Raw genomic sequence first — 14,191 nt, 5'->3', positions numbered from 1 at the left:
AGATGTGCACAGCATCTGCAATTCAGGTTCCTAATTAAAGGAAACGGCGCACAATGCAAGCTGGCGGCTGAATAGTTCTGTTTATATTACTGATGTTGATATTGCTGTGATGCGCTCTGTGTCATGTTAAGAGTCGAGTGAGAAAGGATTCAGTCGCCAAGGCAAGACTCAGGATTCAGCATTTAGTCCTAGCTACAGAATGAAGATATCACTGAAATCTGGAAGGGGACTTTATAAAGATCTGGCAACCTGTACGTTCAAATTCCTCATTCACGCATATCACAGGTTGATAAGCAGTGTATTTAAATCGTGTGTGTGTGTGTGTGTGTGTGTGTGTGTGTGTGTGTGTGTGTGTGTGTGTGTGTGTGTGACTGACTTTTATTTATTGCATTAGCTTATAAGTATAGAATAATAGAGGATTTTTACAGGATTACAGGATTTTGTTTGTCGTGAGTAATTTGTAATTGTAATTTTCCCATAAACTTCAGTGGTTTACAATTTATTTATTTATTTATTTATTTAGTTTTTGTTTTTAATATCATTTCTAAATTGAATTGAATAAATATCAATTTGTTCCCTTTAGTTTTCAGTTGTTTATCACTTTATTTATTTATTTATTTATTTATTTATTTTTATAATTAGAGGGTATTAGCATGTGTTAGCTGTTTGTAGAGGACGAGACACAGCGTTTTCACACCTCCTCGATCCTGCGGTCATACTAACATCAACACTAACTGAAGATTATTTTCAGCCATCTTCCTCTGAAAGGACTAAACCGTGCATGTATCTAAGCTCATTCCTCACACATCCCATGTGATGTGCGAGCTACAGAGCAGGACGAGTGCGAGAGGCTTGTGAGTAATCTCACTTTGTCTTCTCGTCCCTGCCAGCGATGATAATGATGTCCAGCAATTTTACTCCGTTTTGACGCACCTCCTCTAATAAGAGTGCGGGAAACGGATTAGCCTCTTCTCCTGATCTGCAGAATGACTCTGGGTAAAGACTCGCGACCTAATTGGACAGCTCTGACAGCTTCGTGGCGCTTTGTCTCTAAAGCTTGGTGAATAAAAAGATGTTAAAATCGAATAGAACTGCTGAGGATTTTGAACAAAGTTCATCTTGTCAGAGTTATGGGACAAACCTGTCAGTGGAACATCTCGCTAATGACATGACAAACCCGGGTCAAAGCGCTGCAGGGCTTTCTTTCACTGGATCCATGACATCATTGCAGCATGGAAACTCAAACGGAAAGGACTCAAAAAGTCTGAGGAGAAAGACTAGGCAACAAAATACAAAACGAGATACAGAAAGCAGGAAAATAAAACAAAGAACAAAAGGACGATAACAAGAGACACCCAACTACTGTACGTCAAGGACTCGGCAAGAAACACGCACAACACCACAGGTATACACAGGGGAGGTAATTATTAGTATTGGGAACAGAGGTGCAGAGACGGGGTAAGGATCAGGTGTGGCAAAGACACGTGAGAGAACAAAACATAAACAAAGACACATGGGACAGAATATAAACAAACCTTGCCAGAATGCCCCCTTGTAACCTGGTGTGCAAGTCCCCTGGTGTCCCCTTGTGTGAATGTCCCCTGGTGTGAACACCCCCTTGTGTCCCCTTGTGTGAACGAACACCGTTTTTCCCCCGGTGTGAATGTCCACATGTGTGATTGCCCCCTTGTGTCCCCTGGTGTCGCCTTGTGTGAACGAACACTGTTTTCCCCCGGTATGAATGTCCTCTTGTGTGATTGCCCCCTGGTGTCCCCTGTTGTCCCCTTTGAGAATGTTCCCTGGTGTGAACACCCCCTTGTGTCCCCTGGTGTCCCCTTGTGTGAACGAACACTGTTTTCCCCCAGTGTGAATGTCCACTTGTGTGATTGCCCCCTGGTGTCCCCTGTTGTCCCCTTTGAGAATGTTCCCTGGTGTGAACACCCCCTTGTGTCCCCTGGTATCGCCTTGTGTGAACAAACACTGTTTTCCCCCGGTGTGAATGTCCACTTGTGTGATTGCCCCCTGGTGTCCCCTGGTGTCCCCTTGTGTGAAAGCCCCCTGGTGTGAACGCCCTTGGTATTCTGGGAGGGAATTGTCTAAGCCATCTATGACACACACACACACACACACACACACACACACACACACACACACAAAGACTATTCAGTCTTTTTTTTTCTTTCATAAAATTCTTTATCACTTTTTCCTGGAAATCCAAGCACATGGGACTCGCGGCTCAGCTGCTGATTGATGTGACCTTCAGCGTGACCTTAGCTCTCACCATGAATGAAATGAAAGAAACTGCCATGAGGGTATCGGAGCCATTTTTTTCCTCTTCCCGATCCTGAGGATATGTTATGTTACGCTGAGAAGCAAGCAATTAAGTGAGAAGATGTGAGAAATGCAGCGGGGTATTAACGACTCAGCTCGTTTCACCTCTCGGCTCGCCCCGACTCTGTGGCGGCTCTGTGCTGTGAACACGATCTGACCTGCGCTGATGATGTTCCACAACATTATGTCTAACTAAGAAATGGATAGAAAGGATGTAGGATGTAGCTGGAGGATGAAGCAGATGAAGAGTTTGGATTGTTGATTAAATTTCCCTAACGCTGCTCTGACAGCAGTGCAGCTAAAGATTACAGGGTTTAATTAATACACTTCTTCGAATGCGATTTGTAAAGGGACACAAAAACTTTTGTTGTTTTATTTTTTCATATAAAAACATTTAAGGTCAATTGTTCCCTAAGGAGATGTTTATGGGAGATATGGAAGGAAGTCTCCGGTAACAGTCAGAGGTCAAGCAGTAAGAGTTTTATGGGGAAGTCGTGGCCTAATGGTTAGACCGTTTGACTCCTAACCCTAAGGTTGTGGGTTTGAGTCTCGGGCCCCCACAACTGCTCCCCGGGCGCCGCTGCCCACTGCTCCAGGTGTGTGTTCACTATGTGTGTGTTCACTCTGTGTGTGTGTGTGTGTGTGTGTGTGTGCACTCTGGATGGGTTAAATGCAGAGAACGAATTCTGAGTATGGGTCACCGTACTTAGCCATATGTCATGTCACGTCACGTCACATCACGTCTTTATTTGTTTACTAGTTTGTAACTTTAAAAGAAAGAAAAAGAGAAGCTGTAGCCAGGAATGACTATTGAAATAACTAACTAACTAATTAACCAAATAAATAAATAAATAAATAAATAAATAAATAAATAAATAAATAAATGTGGGTGTTTTTTTTTTTGGTTATTAAATAAAAGAAAATGTTTATGTGAGATGTAGGTTTTATTTTATTTTTATTTTATTAACAGTCAGAAGTAAAGCGGTAAGTTTAAGATAAATAAATAAATAAATATATATTTTCCTCAGAAGAAATGTTGATGTAAGATTTATGGAAAAAGTCTCCAGTGTCAGTAACGATATTTTAATTTCATTCATTCGTTTATCTATCTATCTATCTATCTATCTATCTATCTATCTATCTATCTATCTATCTATCTATCTATCTATCTATCTATCTATCTGTCTGTCTGTCTGTCTGTCTGTTTGTCTGTCTGTCTGTCTGTCTGTCTGTCTGTCTGTTTTATTTATTTTTATTTTTTAACTTAAAAAGAAGGAAAAAAATAAGCACTTGCCTGGAATGATTGTTTATACCCGCTGTAAAATTTAGTTGTTAAGTTGTTTCATAAAATCTATGTATATTTGGATAAAAAGTGAAATCTAAATGTCGTTTTAATAAAATTGTTGTGAATTGCTGTCAGGTATCAAACACTTCTTGGCATTGATGTTATAGGAAAATAAAAGACAATCCACTTCAGGCTGGTTTGAGTATCTTCATCCATGTTCTAGTGATTTATTTCCCCTATCAGTTAGTCGTGTGATGCTTCCACTCACTCTAAATGCCTCACATTCATTGAGATGCAAAACACATTCCTGAAAATCTTCATGAGGTTCCTTTAGATGTCACGTTGCCATAGAGATGTTCTGTTTATTTCTATTAGACATATTACACTAAAACACTGATGGTGTAAAAGCTGGTGTTGTTTTCAGATTGGCGTCTGCGTGCTTTCTGTGCTGTGAAATTCTGCATACGTGTGAATTTAGCTCGAAGCGTCCTTGTCTGAAATTCGATAAAGTCACGGAATATCGCACGTTACACAAGACGTTTGATCTTGGGTTTTTTTAGCGCTCGAATCAAACGTTTTGGAGACGAGGGGAAAGAACTCCAAGCTGAAAATTGATTTTTTTTGCATTTGCTGCGCGGCGATGTGTAAACTGCAGCCGTGGCTGATGCAGAAACAAGAAAACATGGTCAAGTTTGTTTGGATGCCTGACTAAGATCTCTCTCTATCTATCTTTCTCTCGTTCCTTTTTTCCTCTCTCTCAGGTTAACAGGATTCCAGGTTCCTGCTCCGGTCACAAGCACAGGCTCTGTTTTCTCCCTTCGTCTCACCAGCGACTTTGCCGTCAGTGCCCATGGCTTTAAAATCTATTACGAAGGTGAGGCGCTGTTATTTCTTTACTTTATACCAGCGACTCATTTCTTGGGTTGTGAAACTCTCGTATACTTTCCCATGTATGAGACCATGTGTGCTTATTTAGAAGGAAATTATCGACAGAAGGCATCGAAAGCGAGGTACAGTATGGTATACAAACGGGAAAAAGTATTAAGCATCAGATGGAGCTGGCTAGAGTTTATAGGCTTTGAAAATCCATTCATTCATTCATTTTCTACCGCTTTATCCGAACTTCTCGGGTCACGGGGAGCCTGTGCCTATCTCAGGCGTCATCGGGCATCGAGGCAGGATACCCCTGGACGGAGTGCCAACCCATCACAGGGCACACACACACACACTCTCATTCACTCACACACTCACACACTACGGACAATTTTCCAGAGATGCCAATCAACCTACCATGCATGTCTTTGGACCGGGGAGGAAACCGGAGTACCCGGAGGAAACCCCTGAGGCACGGGGAGAACATGCAAACTCCACACACACAAGGCGGAGGCGGGAATCGAATCCCCAACCCTGGTGGTGTGAGGCGAACGTGCTAACCACTACGCCACCGTGCCCCCAGGCTTTGAAAATGAATTTTGAAAATGAATTCAGATCAAAAGGATTAATTTTTTAGTCGAAGTCGAAGTGAACTTTATTTGGCATTCAGCCAGGAAACGGGGTGTGAACAGCAGTACGAAATTGTGTTTCGGTCCAATGTGCAGTTGTTAACATTCAACAATCAACATAAGCGGTACAAATAGACAGTACAATAGACCATAGACCATACTGTAATCAACTGTACATATGCCACGGAATACGCATAAGTTCACACCGAACGTCGGATCATCGCACAATAATCCACGCAATCGATGTCAACAACAACAAGTCAACACAAAAGACAGCACACTACAGTCTGCATAATAGACAGTACAGAAAAGCTATAAACATACGCGAGGACATAAGAGAAATATTGCATGTCAGGTCACAAAGGATGTCTATTGGACAATAAATGTCAGTTCGCATTGCTTGGTTTAGTGGACAAGTGGCATTAAATGTAAAAGGACCATCTGCGATAAATAATAAAGTGCTCAAGTGATGAAGTGAATAATTGCACATGACTCATCTGGATATTGCACAAGACAAGACTGAAGTTGTGTGTGGTTCAGCCATCGGAGTCATGACAGATCAGTGGGTTTTCTGTATTGTCAGTGTGTATTCTGTAGCCTGATGGCATGTGGGACAAAGTCTGCAGAGTCTGGTTGTCTTGCACCGTATACTGCGGTATGCGGCAGGAGTTTAACAGGGTGTAGGCAGGGATGGTGGGATCCTTGACTATCCTGTCAACTCTGCACAGGCAGAGTTTCTTGTACAGGTCCTGTGTAGACATGAGTGAGGCTCTGATGATGTTCTCTGCCATTCTTACCACTTTCTGAAGGGTCTTCTGGTCAGCGGAAGTGCACCTACCATACCAGACTGATAGGGGGGGTGAGAAGTGGCTCAAGTGGTTAAGGCCCTGGGTTTTTGCATGAAGGAGCAGTGTTCAAGCCCCAGCACTGCCAAGCTGCCTTAACCCTCTCTGCTCAAGGGGTACTGTATCATGGCAGACACTGTTTTCTGACCCCAACCTCCAAAGTTGGGATATGCAAAGAAATAATTTCTTGAAAGAAAGAGGGGGGAGGTTTGCTCTACTGCTTACTCGTTTATAGACCATGTTAGGTCATCTGTGATGTACCCCAGGATCGCTTGAGGTGCGTGAAGTGTGTTCTTCCTCCTGAAGTCAGCAATGATCTCCTTTGTCTTGTTGATATTTTATACCATTTCACCCATTTCCAACCCACTAGCTGCATGGCAGTGAATACAGTGAACTCATTTCTGTATCGATTTAGACTCATCTTGTTCTTGGGCATCTTTCTTTGTCTTGGTTGGACTTGTACAAAGTTTGATAAGAAGTAATCCATCTTCTAGAAAACATTCAAATCAATGTACAAAGTGAAGCCAACTAGTTGAGGTGAAGGCATAGGTTTGAAAATGTTTAGATGGTCTCCAGCTTTGCTTTAGTATACAGTAGACTTGACCTTGAGCTGGCCTTAACCTGCTTTAGACCCGGTCTTGCTGGTTCCATTTCACACTTGACTCTGGTAGCCTTGACTACTGTTAAAGCTTTTGCTCTAAAATCTAAACCTAAAGCTTCACCACTTGCAGCCCTTCCTTTTCTAGGTCAAAGATGTACCCTTGAAGGTAGTACCCCAGGAACAGAGCAAGATAAAGTTCGATATCTCTGCATTTATTTCCGAGTGTGTGAATGCGTCGGATGTGCTGATCGACTGCCATGAACCCTAGCGGGCTTTATATATAATATGATGTAGATGAATATTTTAACTGTGAGATTTTTATATCACAGCTGAACTCTGAAACCCCACAAGGAAGAGATTTTAGATGGTCCAGAAGGCTCAGAAAACGCCGTTTAAAAGGACTTGTGTTGGATTTCTAAAAAACCTCAAAGAACAATGTTTTCTCACTTAAAGTGAAGTGTAATGGACATTTCAGTGTGAGAGAATTTGGCTCAGATGAGGGTTATGATTGGTCATGTCTGCAGGGGCTTATGCATGAGAGGAGAACCCTTACTGCATCCCAATTCTCTCTCTCTCTCTCTCTCTCTCTCTCTCTTTTACCACCTGCCACCCTCCTGACCCGACTGCAGGACGCCTCCCCCATCTGCTCCATCCTTCACACGCTGAATAATTTAGCCTCACCCGTCCCTTCCCTCACACTTTTCTAGCTTAATGTTCTTTGGAATTTTATAGGCTTTGGAATATTAATCCCATCTCTTATTATTCACTGGAGGGCACCGGATGTCAGCGAGCTCATGTCTCGTTATCTATCACTGCCGCCGATCAGGACGCCAAATGAAGGAGCGTTCCCATTAAGCGGATCTATTAACGGCTGATTCGGAGAGGGTCTCGTTAAAAGGCACCAGGTGCGATGACAGGTGTGATCGAACAGCGCTCTATGCTATTGGTCTTCGAAATGCCGTGAAAAGCCCCTCGTGTCTTCGAATCCCTTCCGAACTCGGGAATACGTTAAAGCTCGATTTATCTTTCAGGCTCTTTCCAGCAGCATAAAAAAACGTGTTATAATGAGCTGACATCTTTGACTTGACTACTCCGGCACCTCCTCCGTGGTCTTTCCGGCACTTTCCATCTCGTCTGTTTGCATTTTCATATATTTCATGTTGATTCTGAGCTCTGCCTGGAACATTTTTTTCAGAATCTCAAATGTTCAGGCTTTTTCAGTCGTTCCTCAATATTCATTCACTCAGTATTTGGTGTGTGAGTGTGTCTTTGTGGTCTATTATGTGTGTGTGTGTGTGTGAGGGAGAAGGATGGAGAAGGCGAAGCAGGCAGGCCAAGCACAAGGGGAAAAGAAAACTCATTTTAGCTCTTGTCAGTCCTTCATCATGTGAACAAGCCAAACCATGTTTGACAGTCACTGCGTTTGTGTTGATTAATGTGTCTATTGCCATCCGCTACAAATCAGCCTTCTCTGCCTGGGTGTGTCACGAATTACACACAGAAACGTGACCTTTTCACTTGAGGGCATGTGAACCTGCTCCTTAAAATGTGCCAGAAATCTATTGCTCACTTAATAATATACCTCACACATGACATTACGATTACATGACCATCCACTTCAGCATAAATACAAGCAACTTTCCAAGGCTGCTTTTTTTCTAATGACAGAAACGTCTATTGGTCTACTAAGGTACTGTGTGTTTGAGTGAAAAGGACAAAAAGATCAGTTGGATATCACTATAACGAAGACAGACAGGTATACAGACAGACAGACAGGCAGACAGACGCATTATCGATCCCACAGGGGAAATTGCTTTGTTACGGCAGCCCCACAAAACACAGGGCACAAAAGAAAATCAATAGAATACGGATAGGGAGCGATAAAATAGAAATGGGGATAGAGAGGAATATATGAAAGTGTCACAAACTAAAAAAAAATGTTTAAAAACCATGCACATGGCAACATGCTAAATGCATTTATATCTGTTATACATATTCGTTCGAAAGGAAAATTGCACAAAAAAAGTGCAGACTAAACTCAAATTTTCTCAATTAACTGAAGCCAATTTCACGTTTGACTTTGTTCATTTGTTGGCTCGTTGCTCTTAGTCTAGTCTCATGTAGTAAGAGCTTCAAACTGATGGCAAAAGGTCTGGACACCATAGCAGCATTTATTGGCCAAATACTGCCCATTGGGTGTCTGATTGACAGTTTTGTTTTGTTTAGGGGTGTGAAAATGTAAAGTCCCTTCAAAAAAAGACCGGCATGCAAAGTATAAATAATGAATGAGTTTGTGAACCAGAGTTTAGCTGATGCTCATAATCGCTTATCGTTCACGATTGTAAACCAGATGGTTTCATTCTTACGCGAAGGCAGTAGACCATCATGGAGGCTTTGTTTCCAGGTGGAACATCAAAAAAATGAGACAATCGCACCAGTCAGAAATGATGTAATTTTGTACCAACCAGATGACCAGATGGGGGATGTGGTAAGCTTGTGGTTAAGGTGTTGATCTACCAATCAGATGGTTGTGAGTTCGATTACTACATCCACCAAGTTGCCACTGCTGGGCCCCTGAGCAAGGCCCTTAACGCTCAGTTGTATAAAAATGTAAGTCGCTCGGGATATGCACTATGTGCTCTAATTCAATTCAGTTTTATTTGTGTAGCAGTTTTAACAGTGGATGATGTCTGAAAGCAACTTTTCAGAACATAAGAAATATAATACAAAAAGTTTGAGATTAATATTAGATTTATATTTAAACTTGTTTGTATTTATCTCTAATGAACAAACCTGAGGTGACTTTGTTGAGGAAAAACTCCCTTAGATAGAAGAGGAAGCAACCTTGAGAGGAACCAGACTCAAAAGTGAACCTCATCTTCATTTGGGTGACACCAAAGGGTGTGATTATAAACTGTTATAAACACCAGAGAGTCTTATGTATAATGTACTTTCTACAGTCAGATAGAGTCTGATAATTGTGTATCGATAAGGAGGTCGTTGTCCTCAGAGACCACATGGAGTTGGTAATTTTTTTTACCGAAGGTCTGAAATCTTCATGAAGCGGAACACAACTGGAGGTGGAACATCTCTAGATGCCTCAGGATAGGTAGAAAAAGAGAAACAATTAGCATAGCGCTGTTGATGATATGAGCAATGGGGGATGTGGTAGACTAGTGGTTAAGGTGTTGGGCTACCAATCAGAAGGTTGTGAGTTTGATTTCTATGTCCACCAAGCTGCCACTGCTGGGCCCCTGAGCAAGGCCCTTAACCCTCAATTGCTCAGTTGTATAAAAATGTAAGTCGCTCTGGATAAGGGCATCTGCTAAATGCTGTAACTGTAAATGACGACTTCCTAACTCCTGAAATGTTTCCAGTTTTGTGATGAGCATCCATCAGACATTCAGACAGAGCTTCATGGGCATGATGTCCAAGGCTGAGACAACTCTTGTCTGGTTTAGATATATCTCTTTACTGAAACCCTACTCGATATAAGGTAATAAATGTAGCTAGCTAAAACATTTAACCTTTTACTTAGCTACTTCACATTATAAAAAACAAGTCTAGAAGTTCTGTTAAAACTTTGGATGAATAAGCACGGGCTTTGTGATGTTCCTGCTTGTTTACATCGGAGCTTCTACTTGCCAACTGCGCTAGTTAATAAACATTTGATTTATTTCGTTTTTGCCCGTTCCTATAAAGATATTTATAGCTTGGCAACTCAACCAGGTACCACATGTTTTTCTTGATCTGTTCAGTCGTTTCCAAAGCAAGGAAACAATGGTATGCTAATACGCTGTATGAAATCTGGAGTGGAGTTTGATGAGGATCTATAAAACAGCTCACGATGCTCCTCTTCACTGTTAATGGCTTTGAAGCGTACTTCAGCACAGAAGTTCAGGAGAATACGTATGAAATCGCTCGCTTTTCTGTCCACGACTGTCGCCTCATCGTGGCGGTGGAACGGTGACATGAAGGATGTCGAGATGATGCCGAAGCACAACGAACTTTAGCCTCTAGAAGTGTGAGAGAATGAGTAACGCTTCCTGTATAAAAAATCTTCGGTGATATTAACATTAGCATTAGCATTCATAACTGTGGCATGATTAAGGTTAGGCTCAGGGTTCCAATCTCAACACTGCCATGCTGCCACTGTTGGGCCCTTGAGCAAGGCCCTTAAGAGACAGTATCATCAAAACTGTGGCATGATTAAGGTTAGGCTCAGGGTTCCAATCTCAACACTGCCATGCTGCCACTGTTGGGCCCTTGAGCAAGGCCCTTAAGAGAGAGTATCATCATAACTGTGGCATGATTAAGGTTAGGCTCAGGGTTCCAATCTCAACACTGCCATGCTGCCACTGTTGGGCCCTTGAGCAAGGCCCTTAAGAGACAGTATCATCATAACTGTGGCATGATTAAGGTTAGGCTCAGGGTTCCAATCTCAACACTGCCATGCTGCCACTGTTGGGCCCTTGAGCAAGGCCCTTAAGAGAGAGTACAGTATCATCATAACTGTGGCATGATTAAGGTTAGGCTCAGGGTTCCAATCTCAACACTGCCATGCTGCCACTGTTGGGCCCTTGAGCAAGGCCCTTAAGAAAGAGTATCATCATAACTGTGGCATGATTAAGGTTAGGCTCAGGGTTCCGATCTCAACACTGCCATGCTGCCACTGTTGGGCCCTTGAGCAAGGCCCTTAAGAGAGAGTATCATCATAACTGTGGCATGATTAAGGTTAGGCTCAGGGTTCCAATCTTAAAACTGCCATGCTGCCACTGTTCGGCCCTTGATCAAGGCCCTTAAGAGAGAATATCATCATAACTGGCATGATTAAGGTTAGGCTCAGGGTTCCAATCTCAACACTGCCATGCTGCCACTGTTGGGCCCTTGAGCAAGGCCCTTAACCCTTCCTGCTCTAGTGGTGCAGTATCAAGGCTGACCCTGCTCTCTGAACTTAACCTCCAAAAATTTTTGAAGTTAAAGTTGAACACAAAAGTTCTACACAGAGCTTGTTTGTAATTGTCTTCTTTTCTCTGATGGAATGCCTTCATAGATGACTTCGGAGTTGAATCTTTCTGTAAGCTGTAAGAACTTCAGCTTTTCTCCTTTCACCTTGGATGCCAGCGAACATACAAAGAGCCAGGAATCTCACTGCAGATAAACACAGATTACTGTGTAAGGACAGAGGACAGAGATTCATCACATACCGGCGTTCGCTATCACTTTAGCCGCGGGAATTCCTGTTTCCGGTTTGTTCGGGTTTGTTTATATCAAAGCGTCGGTATCGAAAGTGAATATTGGATCGGTGCTGCTGAGAAAAGAATTTGAGATGATGGGAAATTGCGACGGCTCGGCGGGTTTCTGTGAACCAGATCCACGGCTACGGGGAAAGCATCATTCATCATAGTCAAACGGATGAATTTGACGTCTCGGCGGACTGGGGGTGGAATCGAATCTATTCCAAATGGCTGTATGATGGATACAATACAAACTGGAACTCTTCAGAAATGTGTCAGAATTGTCTCAAAAAATTATACAACATAAAAAGTATGTTGTATTATTATTTCTTTTAAAAAATTAAATCCAGTCCACTATGCACTATGTGCTCTAGTTCGATTCGGTTCCATTCACAGTTTGAGATTAATATTAGATTTATATTTAAACGTGTTTGTATTTATCCCTAATGAACAAGCCTGAGGTGACTGAGGTGACTGTGGTGAGGAAAAACTCAGTTAGATGGAAGAGGAAGAAACCTTGAGAGGAACCAGACTCAAAAGTGAACCTCATCCTCATTTGGGTGACACTGGAGGGAGTGATTATAAACTGTTATAAACACCAGAGAGTGTTATTATGTATAATGTCCTTTATACAGTCAGATACAGTCTGATAATTGTGTATTGATGAGAAGGTCGTTGTCCTCAAAGACCACATGGAGTTGGTAATTTCTCACTGAAGGTCTGAAATCTTCATGAAGATGGAACATCTCTAGATGCCTCAGGATAGGTAGAAAAAGAGAAACATGTGGAGAGAAATTAGCATATTCATGATATGAGCAAGCATGAGATGATAATATCGTCTAGTGTATGAAAGTCAGAAGTGTATCTCAGATCACCTCAGATAGAACACTGATGCTTTTTTCTAAAGGGAAGCGGAAGCCGTTTAACAAGTCTACGGCAAACGATAACGTCGAATGCACGTAAAGCAAAACTGCTAGCTTTAGCATACAAATACGGTAATTTTTTTTAAAAATGAGGAAAAATTACACACAACACGAGCTAATTAAAATACATCTGTACGACGTCTTGTCTCGAGCGTCGTCAGCCATCTTGAATTTTTTTCACATCGTGTCCAGATTGTTATATATTTTTGATGGTCCATTGTGGCTCATTTCAATTGCAGCTAATTGGGGGGAAAAAATCAGTCCTCTGATCCACATTTAGTGGTCTGATTAAAGATGATCTATTCTTTCGAGAACATCACTTTGACAACCATCAAAAATAATCAGGCTTAATTCATTGTCACAGGGGCACTTTTTCCTCGGGTTTACACACATCTGTCTATTTCCATCGAGTTCTTTTTCCGAACGCCGTATTCCCAGAGGTGAATCTCATAAAAGAAATCAAATAAACTAAGAGATTCTTATTAAATGAATAAACACTCAGCAGACAACAGCTCTTCTCTGAAAAGAGACAGATCGCTTTGACATCACTGCCATGTAGAACATGAGGCCTGTAATTTGCTTCTTTACTAATTTCATTTACAATATAGAACGTTAATTGAAATTCAATGACATCGCCCTCCAGCTTTTGCGAACTGAACAAATGTTAATGAGTTTTGCGAACCTCTATTATAGGAAGGAAAACGACACACAGCCTACTGTACTGTAACTAAAATAAAGTATTCGCTCTGCTTTTAGAAATAGACAGTCGATTTTTTAGCGACACCTTTTACACACAATTGCTTTCTCAGTGACGGTTTTCACTGAAGCAGTAAGTGGTTTTTGACAAAATTGTCGGCTCCGATGTCGGTCTGACCCAAATGCCCTTTTCCACCGAGGCAGTTCGAGTGCTGGTTCGGAGCCAGAGCCTAATTTAGAACCAGTTCTTTCTGTTTCGACCGCCAAAGCACCGGCTCTGAACCAGGAAAAGTGGTTCTTAAGTAGCATCAAAACGTTGCTGGTCTAGACTTAGGAACCGCTTGCGTCAGGAGCTGGGGGCGGGGCTGTGGGCGGGGCTACTCTTAGCGCATTTGATTCAGAAATGCACACCAAACATTGGCAAGACTACAGAAGAAAAAGTCTCAAACAATTAAATGTCTATTGCAACTGCAAGAATTTGGGTTTAAAGGTGGGGTGTCCTTTGTTTGAAAGCCAATGTTGACATTTGAAATCACCAAATCAAACACACCCCTAATGAAAATGGGTCCCACCCCTGTATCGATAGCTCTGCCCACACATACATACGTAACCCAGATAAACAAACAAGCAAAAATGACACACAAGCATAATCATGTAAAGGACAAAGGCATATATTAGTTCTGTGTAACAAAGCAAAACCAACGTTACTCACCTATCGAGAAGGAAAACAGCGCCTCGGCGTCCCATCGCAGGCCTTCCTGCTCCTGGTTA

The 14,191-nt window shown here is 42.1% G+C and overlaps 1 protein-coding gene across 1 annotated transcript in view; it reads left to right on the top strand.

Moving 5' to 3' along the window:
* csmd3a (CUB and Sushi multiple domains 3a) overlaps positions 1-14,191 on the top strand; it is a 252,962-nt gene that overhangs the window by 35,151 nt on the left and 203,620 nt on the right. Inside the window, exon 3 of the mRNA XM_047808368.1 lies at positions 4,378-4,490. Within this exon, the coding sequence (XP_047664324.1) occupies positions 4,378-4,490 (113 nt within the window). The remainder of the gene's footprint in view (positions 1-4,377; positions 4,491-14,191) is intronic.

The sequence above is a fragment of the Tachysurus fulvidraco genome, chromosome 25 (genome assembly GCF_022655615.1).
Source record: "Tachysurus fulvidraco isolate hzauxx_2018 chromosome 25, HZAU_PFXX_2.0, whole genome shotgun sequence".
NCBI classification, from domain to species: Eukaryota; Metazoa; Chordata; class Actinopteri; order Siluriformes; family Bagridae; genus Tachysurus; species Tachysurus fulvidraco.
This window is presented reverse-complemented; position numbering and strand designations above follow the sequence as displayed.